General features: G+C 43.9%; 1 protein-coding gene across 1 annotated transcript; it reads left to right on the top strand.

Annotated features, from left to right (window-relative positions):
* Positions 1-7,989: 7,989 nt before the first annotated feature.
* STMND1 (stathmin domain containing 1) lies at positions 7,990-17,063 on the top strand. Its single transcript, XM_072033965.1, is given in 6 exon segments — positions 7,990-8,450; positions 9,329-9,509; positions 11,649-11,803; positions 15,221-15,278; positions 15,281-15,363; positions 15,797-17,063. Coding segments are annotated over 6 exon segments (834 nt in total). The 5' UTR covers positions 7,990-8,366; the 3' UTR covers positions 16,070-17,063.
* Positions 17,064-20,565: the final 3,502 nt, after the last annotated feature.

Raw genomic sequence — 20,565 nt, 5'->3', positions numbered from 1 at the left:
AAATGTCTGCCAAGCCCACCCCGTGTTCCTGTGCCAGACTCAGCCCGATTAAAACAGGTGGTGGACACCTGCTGACGTGACCTTGGCTCTGTGGTTGAGCCACAGCTGCTCTTTGATCCAGTTTGCATTGTCTGTGCTGTGGTACACGCACCCCTGGCAGACCAGTTTGGTTTTGGGTGTTTGAAGCAACTACACAGAGGTCCTACCTTGCATGGAGCAGCAGCTCTGACACCAGGATACCTGTGCAAATAAAAACAGAGCATGAATCTTCTCCTTTTTTAAAAAAAATATGGTCAGAGACACCAAGAAAAGATCACTAGAGCTCAGTAATTAAAGCCCTGGGACATTATCCGTTATCTATATCGGTATGGGTTTCATTAAACTGATTTCAGACCAGTCTTAAACAGCAACAGCTCCCCAGCTTCAGCAGCAAAACTCTCCTTTGTGCAAGCAAAACCAAAGTTAAGCTCAGAATTTGGAAACTGCAACAAAACAAACATCCATCAGTAACTCACCGAGAAACTCAACACACTCAGACAGGCACTGCTGAATTGAGCAATGGTGAATCCAAGCTCTGCTGGCTTTCCTTTCTTCACCTTGCCTTCAAGGTGAAGGTGCTCTTATGTTTGCATAAGAGAACAAGGAGCACCGAAAGCTGGAAATTCCTTTTGGAGAAAGCAAAATCTGAGTCACCATACCTGAGAAGAAGAGCATAGGGCAGGGGGGTAACTGATGGCTGAGGGCCAGGGGACAGCTTAATCCTTCTGGCTGTGAGGCTCCCACCTGGGAACAGTTTTTGACATCTAAGGATATTTTGCTTTCTCGGTGCTGCAGAGGGCATGTCAAATACCCATCAGTTCTGGAACAGGCACAGCTTGAAGCACTTGGAGAAGCTGACATGATATCAATAAGCCCATACGTTTTTCTTTGATGGCCTCAATGGGAGTCGCTTGTAAACAACAGGAGAAATTATCACGGATGTCTGAAGGCTGAGCATTTGCTTAATTTACACTAAAGAAAAACATTACTAGTACCATTATGCTGGTCGTATGTTAAACTACGTATGGCTTTAAAGATCTTTGGTGACAGGTTCATAAACCAAGTCACAGTCCCAAATGGATTTCAGACCCATTTCCATCTTCCTTTACTCAGGTTCCAGAGCTCAAAACATGACCAAATGATTTTAAATGCATTTTCGTATTCATATTGCGATTGCAGCTGAAGGTGTCTGCCCACAACACACACAATGAGACATCATCTCCCCTCCCAGTACCAGCACTGTGCATCATTACAAATGGAGCAGGATGAGTTACTAAAACATTATTGCAAGCTTTCTAAAGGCATGCAGGTGGGATTCTCACAGGTCTTTAAACTGCATTGAAATCTGTCGCTTTCAATCACAATTTTATGTGAATATTTCAGTGTTCCTGAAGAAAGTCATCAGAACAGAGTAACCTGCAATTCTGCTTTGCTGTTAGAATAACTCCACCACTTCTGCTAAGCAGAAAAACGCGGACTGCATGTGCACTTGCTGATTTAGACAGTCCTACATTTTGCACATATTCTCTGATGACTGCCAAAATAGCATCCTTTAGTAGCTACCTCACCGAATTTTATGCGTTACCAACCCCAACGACAGCACACAATAACCTTTATGTTAAAACAGGTCTAGCCTGAGGCGGGGCAGAAATACACAAATGCACACCAGGAAAAGAGACAGCACAAAATAACCCCCCCCAAACATCAACCACACCGCTTTGGAAAGCGAGCAATTAGGATACAAGAGGCAAGATTTTGACTGTGTTTGCATTTCGCTTTTTCCATTTACTGCAGTAAAAGGCTGTTCTGTCGCACTCACATGGCTCTTCACCAGTTATACTTGCAAAAACCCAAAGTCATTTGCAGAGGGAAATCAGCAGAGCAGCTGTCAACAGAAGAGTAAATGTTATGGTCCTATTATCATCACCCAAGCAAAATGTTGACTTAGAAACTCTCGCAACCTGGCAAGGCTCACCAAAGTCCCCATACACCCACAGCAGTGCTGCAAACTTTTATTGTGAGATTTCACATCAGAATTTCACCTCGGATCGACTGTTTGTGTCAGAAACACATGGGATTGATATTTTGCCCTCACGTGAAATGACAGGCCTTGTGCATACAGAGGACAGTACCTAGTCTGAGAATCAGCTAAATCTGCTAAGTGTGTCTGTGTGTTTTATTTATCTATTTTCAACTGTTCTGCAGCACAGCCTTTCTACTAGCTTCTTTCAAAAAAAGAAAAGGATGAAGCTGTGCCCATGCTCACCTGCTGGTATTGCTTTGTCATCTGACCCTTCCTCGGTAAATTAGGAAATTCATCTACGAAGTGAGCTGGGAAAGGGCATCACCCTGTGCTCTCCTGCGTAATGTCGCAGCACACCACTAAAAATAGCTGCTGCCTCCACTCCAGAGATGGAGGCTTCCCAGGAACAAGGCATTTCTACACTCAGCATATACACGTGATATACGGCACTCCGGCGTATCACCGCTTGTCCATACATAAAATGAACAGACTTGTAGTATTTCCCCAATCTAGAAGTTATCCCAGCCACACAGATAGTATGTGTCTAGAAAACACTCTTCAGCCTCTTTTATTTTCCCCTCTTGAGCTGTTGTATTTAAGCTTTTTTTTATTATTTTTATTTTTACTTTTTTATTTCTATCTCCACAACTGCTGAAGCAGCTCCACATTTCTGCTAATCTGCTCTGAAACATACAAGACTGAAAAATGTTTTGGAAGAAATTTTGGAACATCTTTGGGTATTGTTGCTCCTGTTTTTATTTTAATTAAAAAAAAAAAAAAAAAAAAAAGCACTTTAAATAGAAGCAAGCAGGTTTCCGATCTCAGCTCTCACATGAATCTAGACCACTCCCCACTCAGACTGAGCAGTTGAATCAATCTATTTCTGAACAGCTTTTGCATAAGGACTCTGCATAAAAGTATAGCAGAGGACTTCAGGAACTGAGCACAAACCAGAGTTAAATAAGAACTATTTAGCTAATTCTCTGACTACAGATCCATGAAGTTTGTTCCCACATACTCCTTTACACCACAAGAATGTCTAAAACTCATAGCAGGCCACCACTCGATTCATGCAGACTTGGGCAAACAAAGCAAGCCGTGGCCCACGTCCCGCAACGAGCCAAGACAATAGATGAAACAGAAGCAGCCCTGGGCAAGGAGAGACCCAGCCTCAACGCCCTCGCTCAGAAGAAGGGAAGAGGGACAGAAGTGGAGGGACACCCCCCGACAAAAGGGAAAGGGCCTGCTGAATGTGGCAGTGGAAGCAGCGATTGCAAAAGGTCAACACCCAAACACACGACCATGACAGAAGGCAGGCTCAGTCCACCAAGCTGACGTGGTGCCTCTGACCTGCTCCCAGCCCACCTGGCACAGAGCCTGCCTGCCTTCCACCAGTATTTACTACAGGTGTTCAATGCAGATCAAAAAACATGTAATACTTATGCTGGGGACGAGAAAAAAAAAAAAAAAAAAAAAAAAAAAAAAACACTATGCAAAAGCCACCATGAACACTACCAAGAGGAACACAGCCTGGCACAACCTGCTCTCAGCTCTTCAGTAGCACCGTACCTGAGTCTTGTAGGAACAGCAACTGGCAGAAACTTGCTCTTACTAGACGGGAAGACACCCAGTTTTGTCCAAACCTCTCACTTCCTACTTATTATTCCCATTTCCTTGAACTACCACTGGTTCATGAGAAAAGTTGCAGCCCCAAAGAGAGACTTGGAGCACGCCTCCTCCTAACGCGGGCTCAAGGAGGGACTGGGAGCTGTTACAGCTGAGAGGCATGCAGTCAGCTGGGGAAGGCGAAACAATAACATATGCGAAGCAGCTTGAGACGTGAGGATGGGAACTATACAGAATTAGTTAACAGCATTTTTTATTTTTTTTTTGTTCAAAACCCACACTCTCAGCATAACTTTCATTTAGTAAATCTGAATAAGAAATAGATTCAATAGCAACACAATCTGCATGTGAACAGCCTGTGAAGAGAGGCTAAATTCCATGAATCGATAATTCCTTTCAATTGTCTTCCTTCTGTTTACTACAGGGTGCTCGCCGACTATTAGCTTACTAATATTTTATTAACATTGGACACCATCCCTGTTAAATCTCTCTCTGCATAAGGCTGAGTGAACAAGGTGGGTATTTATTTGTCTTCAAAGGGAATGGAGCATCTGAAGGAGCGTTTTCCAGACCGTGCTGGCCTTCATTAGCTCTGCTGTCCTAAGTTCAGAAAAACCTCCGCACCAGCTAAATTTGAGATGTGAGATCCTTCATTTAATTCATCCTACCTTTTGTAAAACTTGGCTTTATATAATTTTGGTATCGCCTGCGGTGTTGTAGTTAACATTAGCCTAATAGCTATGAAATATTTATTTCCATTAAAAGGCTGGCCTGTTGAATTGAGTATTGACGGAGCTGCCTGAAATCTCTCCTGTTTACAACATTTGCTCTAGCTGAAGTGATTTGGAAGAATTTGCTAATCAACTGTAACTACTTCCCACCCATAAAACTGATGGAAAGAGGGGAAAAAACAGCTAGTAGGATCCAAAGACAAACACTTTCACTTCTAACTCTGCAAAGAGAAATTCCGCTCTCTCCATATGGTTTTCTCTTGGCTCCTGACCATCTTTTCATTGGCTTCCAGCTGGCTGTCTCACTATCATCTAGCAGTATCACTAGCAAGACCCACTTGTTATGCTGAAGTCGGGCACGGGAAGAGGAGAGCTGCAGAGCAGCACGATTGGATGCAGGAAGCTTTACGAGGGGCGCAGCGAGCAAAAGCAACACATGGCAGGGTCGCTGCGCTTGCCTCGGCAGAGCCGGGTTCCTGAAGCTCTGCAGCAGGTCTGTGCCGGCGCTGTTCAGGAGTGGGAGTGAGGAACAGCTACTACAATTGAAGCTCTGGGGAAATTCGGCAGGCAGAAGTGTAATTACCTGAGTGGGAATTCTGGCAGAAAACCCAAACCTCTTTCTCTCCTTAAATAGAAACAAATGCTGTGCAGTCACCATGGAGAGATTACGCACGGTGCTTGGACCACATGCAGCACTGAAATACTGCACAGGCAGGAAAGCCAGCCACGGGGCTGGCTCAGTGATACACCACCAACAGGCGGCTCTCTGGTGACTCCCCAGTCACCTGGTCTCCTTCCCCTTCCCAGACTTCCAAATATTAAGCTTAATGCCAAAACTCTGGCTCCACACGGAAGCCCAGATCTGCAAGGTGTTCAGCCCATCTGGGAGATGCCCAGAGCCTCACCCTTCCACTGGGGTAAACTTTTACTGATGTCTTACTGAGAGCAGGTGACTTGTTTGGGCTGAAACTCCCCCATGACCACCACCTTCTGTGTGTGTTTTTGGAAAGCTCTTGTGTCCCATTGCTCTAGGGCAAAATTCAGCAGGAGACCGGAGTTTGCCTCAAGTGCCTCCGCAGCACACGCTCCATGGAGGCAACAGGGCCAGAATTTCTTGGCAGGTGTCAAACCCACAGCACAAACACAGGGAAAGCTCAGTACACACCTGGTACAGAAGTCCAGCACTTCATGCAGGGCTGCTCTTTGCCAGGCCTGTAGTTGGGCCCACCCGTAAGGTGGAAGCCCTGACAAGTTGATCTGCTTCCATCCAGGTAAGATTTCAACTTGGGAACAGAAGACTACAGGGAAAGAAACATCACATACATGTAGTGCCTGGCTGTGAAAGCCCCCTTGGATTCAGCTAAGCTGCCAGTCTTTGAAGCGCAGCAGCTCTCACGTGGTTTCCAGGGGCTTTGACTAATTAGTTTTAGTCTGCATCTCTCTCCCAAACAACTACTTTTGTTCACTTCCTCTGCAGCTGCCTAACTATTCCAGCCTATTTTTCAAAGAGAAATATCAACGCTACAAGCTCCTGGAAAACCCACCCTGTAGCTTGCTACTGTTTGAACACAAGAGGGATGTTGTCAGACTAAAAATTTCAGAAATTGGCCTCTCCCCCTTCAAATCTGCCAAGTTTTGTTTTCTTTTGTTAATAACTTGAGCCAGCCTTCAAGCACTAGGAGAGTGCTCTTTATCCCAGCACATATCAGGCTGGTGATACCACCTGAGAATCCTCCACTTACCGAGCCCAGCAGAAAGTTGCTCTGTATCGGGAATGCCATTACGCTGATAGTCCTTTTCTCACCTCTGCAGCAGCTCACTAATCTAAGAGCTGAGAGGGGAGCCAGCTGATAAGGCTGCAGACACTGAGAGGCCTTGCCTGCCACTCAGTTCTCCAAATCGTCCAGTTTTGAATTTAAGATCCAAAAACAGCTCTGCTCACTCTAAAATATACATACATTTCAGCTTCCTCCGTGTAACACAAGCAATTATGGAAACAGCTGTTTCTGATTTCATAGTGATTTTTCCCAACATGCACATCCGTGTGACTGGCTTTTGGTTTTCATTCTCACAAGGCAAGGCACAGAGACCTGCACTTTTCCCCTTCCCACCACTACTAGCTTTTTCACAGCTCCTCTCTCTCCGATTACAGTGTTGCGCTTCACATATGCTATATCCCATGGGTTTTCTTGAAGGAAAATATCCTATATTTGTATGTATTGGGAACCAACACATGTCCTGGTGCATTGCTAGTACTGAAACATGCCTATTCTTCATGTTACAGACTGATGAAAAGCTACTAAAATGAGGAAGACTTTCCATCATTCTCGGCCAGCATCAGCATGAGAGCAGCCTGCCCTTAAAAGCTTGTAGCTCCCATTGCTCGAAAACAATGATCGCCGTGTCAATTTAGCCACGGGCACAAGATAATCAAGGATCGGGCTCTAAGTGTACAAACTGTGAGACCTAAGAAGGTCTTTTCTGTTCCATAAATATGGATGTGTGCATTTCTCCTGCTACTTGTTAGATCCTGTATATTTCCGAAAAAGGAAGACAAATGATCAATGTACCAATAATTAATTTGTAAAATATGAATCAAAGCTTACCGGGTTTCTGATTATGCTACAACCTGTGATTTCACATTCAATCAATTTCCTAACTTTGGAAACTGAATTTCAGTTCCAGTATTTTATTACTTTATGTTTGAAGGAACAAACAAAAGTCACCTGTTAGCAGTGACTAAAATTTCACTGTTGTTTACTTATAAACACCTGTTAGAACTGCACTATCACCGCAAGTGTTTTAATCAGGAATTCAAGCAAGAAACTCATCCTGTGCCTCACATCCTGGCATGTGCCGAGTAACAACCACATTTCAGCATTACCACACACAACCTGCAAACATGTAAGAGGAAAGGAACAACAGAACAGAAACAGCAACGAAGCAGTGCACCAAAAGGTTGACTTGAATTCTGTGCGAGTTCAAGGGGGACATAACTATCAGGTCCCAGCTGGTTATTTGTGGAGAGTGGGTATGGGGGAAAACAATCAACAACATTTTTGCACAGTTCGAAAAAAGGCATGCTGAGGTGGGGAAGATCACATCAGGTTCACTGCCACACAAATGAGTTTGTGTGGATTTCCAGCCAGACCAGCTGACTGGTTTGGGTTGCAGACAAGAGGAACTATAACCATTGATGATCTCAGCCAAAGTAACCTGAGACATGACTGGTTATGATCTTCAACTGACAGCACTCCATTAACAATTCTCTGCTATCTTTTATAAAACTTCTTGGAAGCAAATCCCCAATCCCCTATCTCCTACAAACATCTACCTCAAAGGACGTGGACAGAAGCAAGTGGTAATGATTCTGTACAATGATTTTGGAGGACGTTTAAAACATTTTCCCTAACCACAGCCAGTCCTTGCCTCCTGACTACATCTACTTTCATTTAAAGGTTGCCTTGCTGTTTGGAATTGCAGATTCAGTGCTTGTCTTTTCCAATTTCTAATGGTAATGAAGAATGCTTAAGAAATACAGCCAGAGACCAATATGTGTACTTATTTTACCTGACAGTATCCTGTTCCTCAAAAGAAAATAAAAGCTGGAGACACTTAAGTACCTTCAGCTGAGTTCCCCCAGGAGGTTCCCTACCCCTCCCAGTGACCTGCAGAGATTTGCTGCTTTCAGCCCCCCATCCCCAGCTGGCACAGACAAAACACACTCCCTCTCAACTTCAGACGAGGGTGCTTGGACAGAGATGCTGACGTCTGTATGCCAGGACACAAGAAGAAAGCCTTCTGTGGTGCTATTTATTATAGCAACAGGCCCTGGCAACAGTTGGACTCCATGGTGATAATGAATAACCAAGCTCCTAAGGAAGAGATGAGGGCATTTCCACTCCCTGGACCTGCAGCAAGGAGAAGCAGATGGTCACAGCTTCGCCATGGGCTGCAATACTTCTCACAGGGTCGCTGGAGCACAGCTGCCTTCTTAGGAGCTAGAGAAGAACCAAGAAGCCAAAAGCCAGGTAGTGATTTCTTCTAGGCTCTCTACAAAGTATGTTACTAGATGTCTTAGTGTGTGAGTGTGTAAGGATGTGTGTATCCAGAGACATGTTTTTGCTGATGTAACCATAGCTCAGATGCTTTCAGGGAGCTCTTTAAGAGGAGAGTTATCACTTGGCTTAATCCAACTCCTATGCTACAGGGGAAGCAGATCCACCATTTGGTCACATGCATGACCTGATCCTGTAGCACTGGAAAAGCTGCCCTTCACAGTCTGTGTCACTTATCTCGTGAGAGAGGCGATTAGAGGCACTTATCTCCCACACCAGTGTGGGATTACAACACTTCAGCAAGGTGGGTTTTGCCTTAAAATGTTGTTATGAGGCAGGGGACTTGTATATATGTATGTACCCCACTGTACACGTGCACGACCACCTTGAGAGGTTTGCATAGTTGAGTTGGATCAAGCCCAGACGTGCTGAGAAGAGACAAAAGCACATCTGGGCTCTCATCCTGCATCCTTTGCAGGTTCAAAGCTCTTGTTCAGAAGGTACATGGGTTAAGACCTTACCATGTGCTAATTTAAAACTCTCGGAGTTTAAATTCCTACCCACTTACGCAGATAGAGATGGCACTTAGAAGTACTGAAACAATGCTCCAATATAACTATGGACACATTCAGGCTTAAGGTCGGTGCTTCCTTTCCAAAATGCTATTAGAGACCCTTCATCACCATGAACATCAACCTGTGACAAAACACGGATAAATACCAGGATCCACTACCTTCCACTCCACTTCGAACCTATGGAGTCTCTGGGACTATTTTAGACTTTTTGCCTTCTCCTGAAACGTTTATGAATCCTCAAGGACTTCTCTCATTTCTTTTTTCTTTTTTGCATAGGCTAGAAGTGGCAGCATTGCTAGAACAGGGGCTGTCACCTCACGGGATGGGGCAGCTTGTCCAGCGAGCCCTTCAGAGAGTGGAAGCAACGTTGAAGGCAAGGCCAGGGAAGGACACTCCCCTGAGGAATTTGCAGAAAGATTTACACCTTCTCAAAACAGAAGCAACGCGCAAAGCACAGGTAAATAGTAACTGAAGGTCACAGCAGCTCCACAGAGACCCAGGAATGAATCACCACGAGAGCCTATTGCTACAGCCAGCTCCAACCCACGGTAACGCTCATCCTGCGACACCGCAAGGGTCGAGCTCCTAGCTCTACTTTAAAGCCTTGCAATAGCAGTGGAAAGTATTTCCTAACCACCGATTGTGCTCTGCAGCGTGACTCAGCCCTCACTACCAGCACAGCCAGCAGGGTATACGCTTGTCTTGGCAGACTCTTGGAGCAGCCCAAGAGAAACTTGCTCGGCCTTGTCCCCAGAGGTCGCCCTCACTAACAGGGATTAGGGCGCACCAGGAGCGCACACTGCCCACGCTAGAGCTCTTGGTCTGCTGCTACCATGTGGAGGTGTTTTGTTTCTTTCAGACAATAGAATAGTGAATGCAATTCTCCTGACTAGCATCAGGTGTAGACAGTAAGTATTTACACATCACTCCTTAAGTTTACAACCAAAACTTTCAGGGCAAGTTATTATACAGAAAGAATAATAAAACTCCCAGAAGTTGTCACGGTAATAATCAGAGATCTGCCAAGAACTCTTCTAAATTTCTTAAGAAAAAGGGCACATTTAAACCCAAACTCTTCTCTAACCTTAGGATACTGATGTAGTAAGAGATACTAATGGAAAAGCAACATCGTCTTTGGTGACTATAAAGTCCCCAATTTCGTAGTTTAACTCTGTTTTTCAAGTGCTACGACCAGCTTACATTTCAAACACTAAGTCAAATATCTAAAGTGGCTGTTTGCTCTTTATAATAAAGAAGGGTTGCAATAAAATATTCCAAATTGAACAAAAAAGGAGTAATTGCTGGTGTTTGCTATTCATTCAGAGGACTTAACTCCCAGAGCCACAGAAGGACGTGATGAAAGGATTTCATTTCAGATTGAACAAAATGATTTGCTTGCTCTGAAAGCGTTTCATTTACAGTTCCTTTTCTTCCTCCTTGCTAAAAGACAACTTCACAGGAGGCTCCTAAACAAAGTTTTTGAAATCATGCTTAAGGCTTCTGCTTCCAGACAAGAAACCCAAGATATATCAACTTCATTTTTTTTTTCTGAGTGCATGCATTAGTGAAACCAATACAATTTCACACCACTTGCCAATGCTGCCCACTCGTCATGATTTTTTATTGTTTTTTTGCCAAGGTATGTTTTGGTGTACACTGGTTTCTGACATCTACATGTGCTGACTGACAGCTGAGCCCCAACGCTTTTCGGTTATTTTAGGAGAGGTACAGAGTCAACTTCTACAAGGTGGTAGACGTTCTGCATTTTTGTTTCACTACCAGATATAAAAGAGCCAATGTTGCCATACCCACTCTGCTTATAAAGAGTGGCAGATGTCAGATAGCTGACTTTGATGAAGTCCAAGTATTCTTCATACAAAAGCTCTGTTTTCTGCCAGAAGAGGTTGGGCAGATGGTGTAACTGTCAGCTGAGGGTTGAAAGACCTGATGTGTCTTGGCAATAAGTTATTCGTTGTTTAATCATATCTAATACGGGGAAACTGAACAGCCACTCAGAAGGGTTATCAAAATAACCTGGTTTTTATTCTTAATTGCTGGTTATAAATAGATAATTGTTGTATTGCTGCATTTAAGTATGATCATACGCAGTCCTTTTGTGACAAAAGTCACAGACAATGAAAGCATGTGAAAGTTAGCATTTAACAGAAGAGCACGGTGATCCTTACAAGATGGCCTATGAACAGGCTTGTATTATCAGTCCTACATTGTCTTTCTCTAATCAGCTCACCGAACATTAGAGAACTTGAATTGCAAAGAGCTCTCCATGGCCCCTGTTTGGGAACAGGCTTAGAAATTGCCTTGACAAGCCGTCGGCACACACTTCCATGCTTGCCTGCATATGGCCCTCCAGGTGTAATTGGCCACAGTGGGAAGCTGAACTCCATTTTTCCAACCACTAAAAAGCTTACTGCAATGTTTAAGCTGTGAAGAGAGCCTCAAGCAGGCCTTCTCCACTGATGTTCTCAGTGTGCAACCTCTTCAATTGAACCTCTGGCACTGGAAATGGCATTCAAACAAATCTTTGTGATCTAAGTGCTCTACATGTAATAAATTCTAATGTTTTCACCTCTTGAAGATGCACTGCTCACCAGTGAGTTCATCAGTCAATCACGGCCCTTGCAAGAAACAGAGAGACAAAAATCATCAGACATTCTTGAGGAGCTGAGGATGCAGGGGATAATCAGGAGCCAAAGCACTACTGCCAGGACCGAAGAGGTGTATGAAAACAAGGTAAGCATCATGGTGTAACACAGGACCTCTGCTACAGAGCTCTGACCCTTCTATGAGCTCCCTGAGATTCACTTTCTGCACATGCAAAGCATCCAGGCATACCTCCTCTAAGATTTCATTGGCAAGTTGTTTAACAACAGAGAACTGTATTACGGGGATGCTAATACAGCAGAAGTTGGCAGCAGTTTTCTTTTAGCTGTTTACAGCTTCCAGGCTTGTTTCAAACGGGTACAGAGGAGACTGTGACAGTATTAAAGGACTCCCTGGGAAATTACAAGCCATAAACTTGTTTCTCAAGCCTGCAAAACCAGAAGAAATATCACTTCCAGGACGTACAATTACACTTCAGTGAAGAACTTGGAAATCCTAAATATTCACATTTCTGAGAAATTTGCATTTGGTCTCAGACTGAGAAACCATTAAAAAAAAAAAAAAAAAGTTTTGTAATCATTTTATAGAAAATGTATTTGATTAAGAAACTATTCTGAGTATTAACCTAAGACTTATTTTTGCTTCTGAATTCAAGCTTATTCTTTTTTGTCAAGCGTTGTGTTAAAGGTCAGTTGCTTCTTACACATCTCTAACCTTGGCCACTTATATTAAGGTAAGATGGAAGCCTTCATAAAAAGGACTAAACAAGCAAATGCCACCTTGCTGTCTGGCCACTGGTGCTGCACCACACACATCCTGTTGCCATCACTTTGGAGAATGGGGCTGGAGGATATCTGAGTACAGCTTCTCCTTAGCCTTATTTCCCCACAGATTTTTCAAGTGCCTGAAGGGATTATCCCCTCTGCGGCTAGATTTAGGTAACATACTGCAGGCAGGTTTTTGTATTTTTCCCCTTCTGAGACAGGAGAGTGTCTGTTCTTTTTTCCTCCTGTATTAAAAAGCTGTCTAGTATTAAATTACACAATTTTATTGACAGAAGCTCAGTCTGAGCTATTTTTCCTTAGAGAGTTTCTATATCCTTCCTCTCAGCAGAAGGAGGGTTGTGGGTTTTTTTTTCTCTTTAATATTAAAAAAAATAATCAATACAGCTTTAAAAAAAATGAGCCTTGTACTTTTTCACTAACAAAGCCAACTTTTCCAAGCAATATTTTACATTCAGGCTGGGCCCACTGCTGGGCAGCCTACAAGTGAAAACATAAATCTGTCACTAGGTGCTAACTGTTAGCTCTCCCCTAGTAGCAATAGAAAATTTGGCCTGTGCTGCCTCCTGTAAGAATAATTTATTACATTAGAACTAAAAATCCAGCAGATTACCTCTGAATAGAGGGGCTAAATGTACTGAATACAGACACAGTAGAAAAGAGTTATACCCTAACACATCCCAAATTACAACACACAGCTAGGAATTTTGAGCATTAACACGTGGGTAAAATGACACCTGAAATTTTAAAATTGACTGTATATAAGCATGAATGGCTTTGTGCTGAATTTCAGTCCAGCACCAGCTTCAACGAAATAAAGCACTCAGACTTCATCACGCTACAAAAGACTAGTGCAACCAGGTTTGAGCTTGTTTTTACAGTAACACTGCAGACTGAGATACCCTTGCAAGGCTTTTCCCTTCCTGTTTGCAGTTCTATTCCATACAAGTATCTGCATCCCTTAAGCCATGGCAGCATTACCCGTCTTCTCAGAATTTCCTATTGCTGCCAAAACTGTGAAACAGCTTTTCGGCCTTCAACCTTTTGACTGTCCTTCACTTCATTCTGAACAAAGCAGAATAGGTTAAGATGCATGTTTCTACACCTTACTGCTCTAAAGGCCCAGAACTTTTGAGAGCAACATTTTATCAGTCTAGTCTAACAGAGCCAAGAAGAGCTGCACACATCACAGGATAAACTAGCCTCTACAATTTTAACAGTAGCTCTTACTTAAAACTCCAGTAGAGACAGATTTCAACCTAAAATACAGATGGCTAGGTTTCTTTGAATTATTATGTTTTGTCCTTTTTATTTTTATTATTATTTTTCAAAGTCACTGCTATTTTTATTCCAGTACTTCAAAAAGATTTTAGTTGATGTCAGATATGACAGCTTCATCCTCACCCCTGATGAGTTTACATTAAGCTTTTAATAAACATTGGACACTGAATTCATTAGTGTACCAGTAGTTATGGCATATAACCTATCAGGTACCCTTTTTCCAAGTCTACCTATGTGTATAAGCTAGAGGGCAACCAAAAGGATCCCAAGCTAGTTTCAAATTGAGCAGTTTACAGGAATTTGGTCCACTTACCATGAGTTAGCATTTACAAAAGATGTGCAAATGTTATTTTAGCTTTTCCATTGCTGTCAGCTTTCAATGTGGGTTCCTTGATCTCCCACAACTATTTAGCTCAAAGTTATTTGCTCACCTTATACAGACACAGAACAACCCGGAAAGCAACCTGTTTGCTAAATACCCTGTTTAGTTTGGACATATAAGGAAGAATTCTCAATTTATTTCTTCCTGTACAGTCCACTTTTTATCTTGGGTAAGGAAATGACAAACTCAGGATTCAATACCTTCCCATTTTAGGCTTTCATTCGAGTACCCTTTGTCACTAGAAAAGAGGTGTGTTGTTTGTTTGTTGTTTGTTTTGTTTTTTTTTCCCCAAAGGGGAAGAAAAAAATAAGTCTTTTGTTTCGTTTTTATGATGATTGAACATTACTTTGTTCAAATTTTTTGGTGTGTCATCTGTATCCAAAATGTCTCCTTTGTATATCAGGTTTCTTCCTACTGATTCATGCCCTGCCTTCATCTCACTAAATGAGTCATCCTCTACACTATTTGCAGCACTTAACACTTCTGGCAGTGAGGCCTGACTTCTAGGGTTATTTATGGCAGTAGAAGTCTGGGGAGCAGATAACTCAGGAGACTTACAAACAGGACAGTGAGTATTTCACCATAGGTCCTTGGTTTGAGTTCAACACTACTAAAACTGCTTATCATACAGGCAGCAGTAGACTTCAGCCTCCTGGCTGCTCAAACAATCACCACACCTTTCTAGGAGTAAGCGCTGCCCTCAGCAGCAGTGATCTAGGATTGAGCTGCTCATTTGCATGCAGTAGAGGCCAGCAGTATCATAATTATGAAGCTCTAACAAAACCATTCTTAAATCTCTTTGGTAATAGTAGTAAAGTAACTTCCCTAAACAGCCATGGCCTCATGACCAAATTCCCACACCTGGTGTGCATACAGCAACATTGCAAGCCTCAGACCCATCACTCACTAGAAAATGGGAATTCTCACTACAAACACTCACTCATGAGTGAACACTGAGAATATTAGCACATTATTCCCAGGCTTCTTTTGGTATCAGAGTACATCACCTCTATGCAGGGGAAAAGAAAGCAGAAGTTAAGCAGCAAAGCATCACTCCAACATGAAAATCCACTCTGCTGAAAGCTTTTAATGTCTCTACAGAGAGATGCCCTGGAAGAGACACTGAAGAAGACACCAGCTAGGCTGGAAAAAATTTGTTTTGAAAACAAGTAGATGATTTTACAGAGAAGGACATGAAGATTTCTGCTGAACAGAAAATAACAGGTCATCTGATTCTGCTACATGTCCTCCAGCATTTGCTCCACTACCTAAAATCCTCTGCTTTTTATAAACTGACCTGATGCAGATAGTTTATGTGCCAGGTACTACCAAAATCTGATCAGTGGCAGCACAGTGGATCCTGTATTAATCTAATAGGTGTCAAAAGGCCATATTGATGGATTAATTTTTCTGAAAGCCTAAAGATTATCCTAAAACTATGCATAGGAGAGGAGCCTCTGGAGCAGTTTTTCCTGTAATAAAAAGATGCATCTTCTATGGACACCAGAATAAATTGCCTAAGTTCAGTGCTAACTGGAGTGGTATTCTGATCACATTTGGGTAAAAAAAAAAAAACGAAACAAAACAAAACAACAACCTCCTGCATGTGCTTCATACATCTTCTATGTACTTCCATCCCTCTTTATAAAGCAATTGGGTTTTTCTGTTTTGTATTAGATTAGGGAAGAGGAACTGAGCAATACAGCGCAACACATTGCATTTTTTCCAGCAACTGCCCACCAAACTACAGGTGAACAGACTGAGAAGGACTGCATAAGTTGTGGAAGTCAAGGAAGGACAGACACCCCCCAGCCCTCACCTTCAGATGAGGAGCTCGGTGTACTGATAAATGAAATAACTGCAGAAGGAACCACAAATGATTACACTGAGGGCTCTACTATTGAGTCTGATATAACTTACAACTGCATCAATGAAACAATCTGGATCTAAGCCATCTTGAAAAAAGGGAACCTCTCTGTTCCCTGCAACTGCCTTTTCCTGGAGCATAAGTAGACAATTTATCTCAAGGGGACAGCTGAGCCCTGCTACCACCTATTTCACCTGGGGAAATTGAATCTAATTTTAAGTTCTTACACACTAATTTAAAGAAAAAAACAAATAAGCAAAGCGAGGAAGAGATAGATTAATGACCCGCCTGTCTGCTCTTTACGTATCTAAGTTTGAGCACATACACATTACCATGGTTCTATTAAATTTACTTTATTAAGTTTAGCTCACTTCTTGGATGGCCACATAGAAAGATCCCCTTTTCCTAGGCAGCAGAGAACAGGAGGTTGGAAATGCACTGTAATCACTCAGAAAGGCAGAAAAGCAGACGAGTGAACAGCTGCAAGGATTTGGGGTAGAAGAACATGGTGGGATCCTAAGCATAGGAAAAAGGAGTTTTAACTCACTGTGCAGGGCAACTGGCAGAGAGGTGAGAACTTCAGATAGCGAGGCAACAACAAGCCACAGGAATGTCTGTGCTTACAAGGAAACAACAGAACAAGTACTAGAAATAGAATGGAGAAAACAACGAATTGGTTGAGATATATAATGTACATGTGAGATATCACTATGTATAGGAAGGAGACGCTTGTTTCCATAACAGAGCAACACAGTTGGTCAGTCTTTTGAATGCCCCATGCCTACCTCCAACATGCACAACATTTACTGTAGCCAGCTCTTCCAAAAGCTGGAAGTAAAACAACAGTGGCATTTGTGCTCTGCTTGTTACCAGCCCTACAATCTCCTTCTGGTTTGTCTCTCAATATGCCCAGTCCTCACTTCCATTTGTGCCACAGGCTGTACCCACTTCCCTCGCGCATCAATCCCACACCACACTCACCTCTGCTCCGAAGCTGGCTTTTTTATTTCTTTGCCTCCAGCTACAGGTACCACATCTTCCTTTCTACCTTCCAAGCCACGAAGTTCAGCTGCAATACAGGACCACTCTTCTCTTAAATCACAGGCCAGGTACTGTGGAACAGGAAAAGGTAGCCTTTAATTTTTACAGTCTCATGGTAGTTCTCCCTGTCACTCTCAAAACGAAAGGTTTTTCTGTTTCCTTTTCTCTTATTAGACTTGTGCTAAATCACTACGGGGAGGAGCAAGAGCTGGGATCCCACCTAAGAAGCTGAGTGAGTAAACCCATCAGAAAGAGACTAGTACTTCAGTCTACCTCTGGGTCTTGCCAAGCTGGTTGTTTTTATGGAAAAAAAAATAAGTGAGACCTTAACAAATAAAAATGAACCTGAAAATTACCCTGTGCTGCCTGGAAAGAACAGTAGAAATACAGAGGAAAAAGACAAATTTAGAAAACAGAAAAACTTTCCTCACCTGACTTGAAATTATCTAACAATCTGATAGATGGGAGAAGTTAAGAGATCTAAGGATATGTTCTTACCACACAGTTAACCCAGGCTGTTTGCTGATTTTTGTCTTAGGTACTTCAAGCTAAGGCTACCTGGCCAGGCTTGGTACCTGGCCAAAATGTGTGAGTGCGCCCACCCAGTGCAACACACCTGCTGCCCCGGCCTCCGCCAGTGCCAGGCGTTTTCTCCAGGGTTGTACTGGACTTCCAGCAGGGAAGGCAGCCAGCCGGTAGGGTAGCACAGGCTGTCATGTGGACAGGTTGGGCACCTTTGCCACATCTCAGCTCTTGTGGGCCAACCAAGCCGTGTGTGCAGGTCGGTGGCTCCATGCACTGCCTCAGCAGGGACTAAAATTTGGCCCTTCGTATCACAGAATCACTGAATACCCTGAGTTGGATGGGACCCACAGGCACCATCGAGTCCAACTCCTGGCTCCACACTGGACTACCTAAAAATCAAGCCATATGTCTGACAGAACTGTCCAAACGCTTCTTCAACTCCAGCTGACTCAGTGACTGGGGACAGTGCCTGACCACCCTCTGGGTGCAGCACCTTTCCCTAACCCCCAGCCTGACCCTCCCCTGTCCCAGATCCATGCCGTCCCCTCGGGTCCTGTCGCTGTCCCCAGAGAGCAGAGCTCGGCGCCTGCCCCTCTGCTCCCCTCCTGAGGCAGCCGCAGGCCGCCATGAGGGCTGGGCGCTGGCCCCTCCTGGCTGAGGCGCCGCCATTTCAGCGCCCTCCTCCGTCCCCAGCAGGTGTCACCCTGCCCCGCGCCACGGCCATGGCCGGCGGCTGCAGCCTGCCGAGCAAAGGGGCTAAGCAGGTGCCTGGGCATCGCAAGCGGGGAGATGGGGTGTTTATTTATGTATTTGTCCGTTTGTTTTTCCCCCAAGAGTTTCTGAACAGGAAAGGGAAAACGCACCGCATGCATGGTATTGAGATGAACGGCCCTTTCAGTCACAGTTTCCTAAGAGACTTAGCTAAAAGATGTGGATTCCTTCACACAGTCACAAGGGAGAATGAGAATGTCATGAAGAGAAATTAAAGAGAAATAAAATTATGAGTGTATTATCTGTTAGCTTTTTCTCTTCGCCACACGAAGCCACACTAGCCATCTCCCTAACAGCCAGGTTTTGCTCTGACAGGTTTGCATCTGTCTGAGGGAAAGGAAATAACGTGTTTGTGTTCATGTGAATGCACAGGGTCAGATCCTTTGGAGACTGACACCTGTGTTTGTCTTGCGAGTTCATTCCTGGGCAGGCAAGAGTGCTGCTGTAGTTTTCTTTGATGTGGTCAGAGCTGCTCCCTCCATGGCTGTGTTTCTTTTCCCCTAGCATAGGATTTTGTACCTTTCTCTTGCCTTCCTCATCTGTTCCTCGGGCGCTGTTCTTCTCTCTGACCCAGTTCTCTTTCCCTCCAGCACACAGCGTCACAACTCTTTACCTTGTCCCTGCTGCACTGCAATTCTCTGTATGCTGGAGGAGGATGTTATGTTTAAAACACTGATCCTTTCTGCTGGACAACCAAAATTCTCCCATTTCAAGGTGATGTGCCAACATCTGGGGCAAACAGCTTTCTCACAAAAGGGAAGGCGCAGCCGACCACTGCACACTGTGACTCCAGGGAGAAAGGAAATACACACCTGGACCAAGAGGGGCAATCTGAAATAACCCCCTCATGATCAGTAGACAGGAGGAGTTGGCAGGAACTGAGATGCCTCCGATTTTGCAGCGTTTGAACTCAACATCCAAACCGTAGCATCTTGCATAAGCCTCTGTTTTGTAAACAGCCTGTGGTGCTCGGCCAGCAAGCCGCAGCAGCGCTCAGAAGCTGTCTCTCGTGAAGCTGCACTGCTTCCTGATTTGCTCCATGCACGCTTCTAATGCCACCTGGAATGATGAAACTAAAGTCAATCCTTAAAGTTTCATACAGGCTTTGCTGCCTCTTCAAATGTACCTAACACCAAGCCAAATTGTTACATGGTGGGGGTAAGATTGTGCTACAAAAAGCGATGCTTTGGCATGAATTCAGACATCTTCATGCCAGGAAGGGCCATTATATAATGTCATCTGACCTCCTATATATACAGAACATTGCACTTAATTACTCAGTGTAGTACTAAGGGTACAGAGGGATCTAAATGAAAAATCTGAATCAGGGCCCTTCAACCTCTCTTCCTTTTTCTACGTTTATTTGACATTTCAAAACAACTTGGCTGCTTTTCAAGTGCTGTCAGAAGTGCTGTTTCCCTTTGAGGAGCCAGTAAGTTCTAATTTCAGGCAGCTCGTGAAGAGAAACCATCATTTCTCTTCCCAGCACAGGCCCAGCAACTACTGAGAAGAGACGTTAGCGATTGCATAAGCAGATACTGAAGAAATCCCAACCGGCAGAAGACTCCCAGGTCTTCATGCACAAGGGGAAGTCTGGGGGCAGAGGGCATAGGGAGAGGGCAGGATTCATGAGGAGGGAGGGCTGGATGCTGGCATGTTTTAGGACATAGAAGCCTCTGCTGCGCAACCCCTCCCAGAATAGGAATAACAAAAATATTTCCCTCCTTCTCCTTTTGAAAAAAAAAATCAAAGCATCTGATAAAACAAAGACACAACTTTTACAAAGTAAAAACGGTAACAATCGCACGCAGCAGGGACTCAGTTTAGCTCAGAGAATTCCCTCTCTTTCCCTGTTGTCTTGCAGATTAGGAAGGCACAGGATAAAGAGATCTTGTCAGGGATATTAATGGAGCTCTCCTGCCGAGATAGCGTACATAAGCTCCGGTCCCAGCCTCCCTGTTGCCATGAAGCAGCCAGCTCCGGAGATGTGTTTCCAAACAAGTTGATAGAGGCTATCTCTGGGAGGGTGAGGACAGAGCAGGGTACAAATGTCCTACCCGGCTGCGTGACCCACGAGTGCCCTCACTCACGGCTACCCCATTAACGCTTCTGCCTGGGATTTTATTTTGTGGAGTGATTTGTTCTGAAATAAAGACCTGACGGATATACAAGCAGCAGAATGGGCTTCCTCTCTACAAGCACTTTCCCACTCCACTTTGTTTTCTCTTGTTTCTTCAGGGTT

The sequence above is a fragment of the Anas platyrhynchos genome, chromosome 2 (genome assembly GCF_047663525.1).
Source record: "Anas platyrhynchos isolate ZD024472 breed Pekin duck chromosome 2, IASCAAS_PekinDuck_T2T, whole genome shotgun sequence".
NCBI lineage: Eukaryota > Metazoa > Chordata > Aves > Anseriformes > Anatidae > Anas > Anas platyrhynchos.
This window is presented reverse-complemented; position numbering and strand designations above follow the sequence as displayed.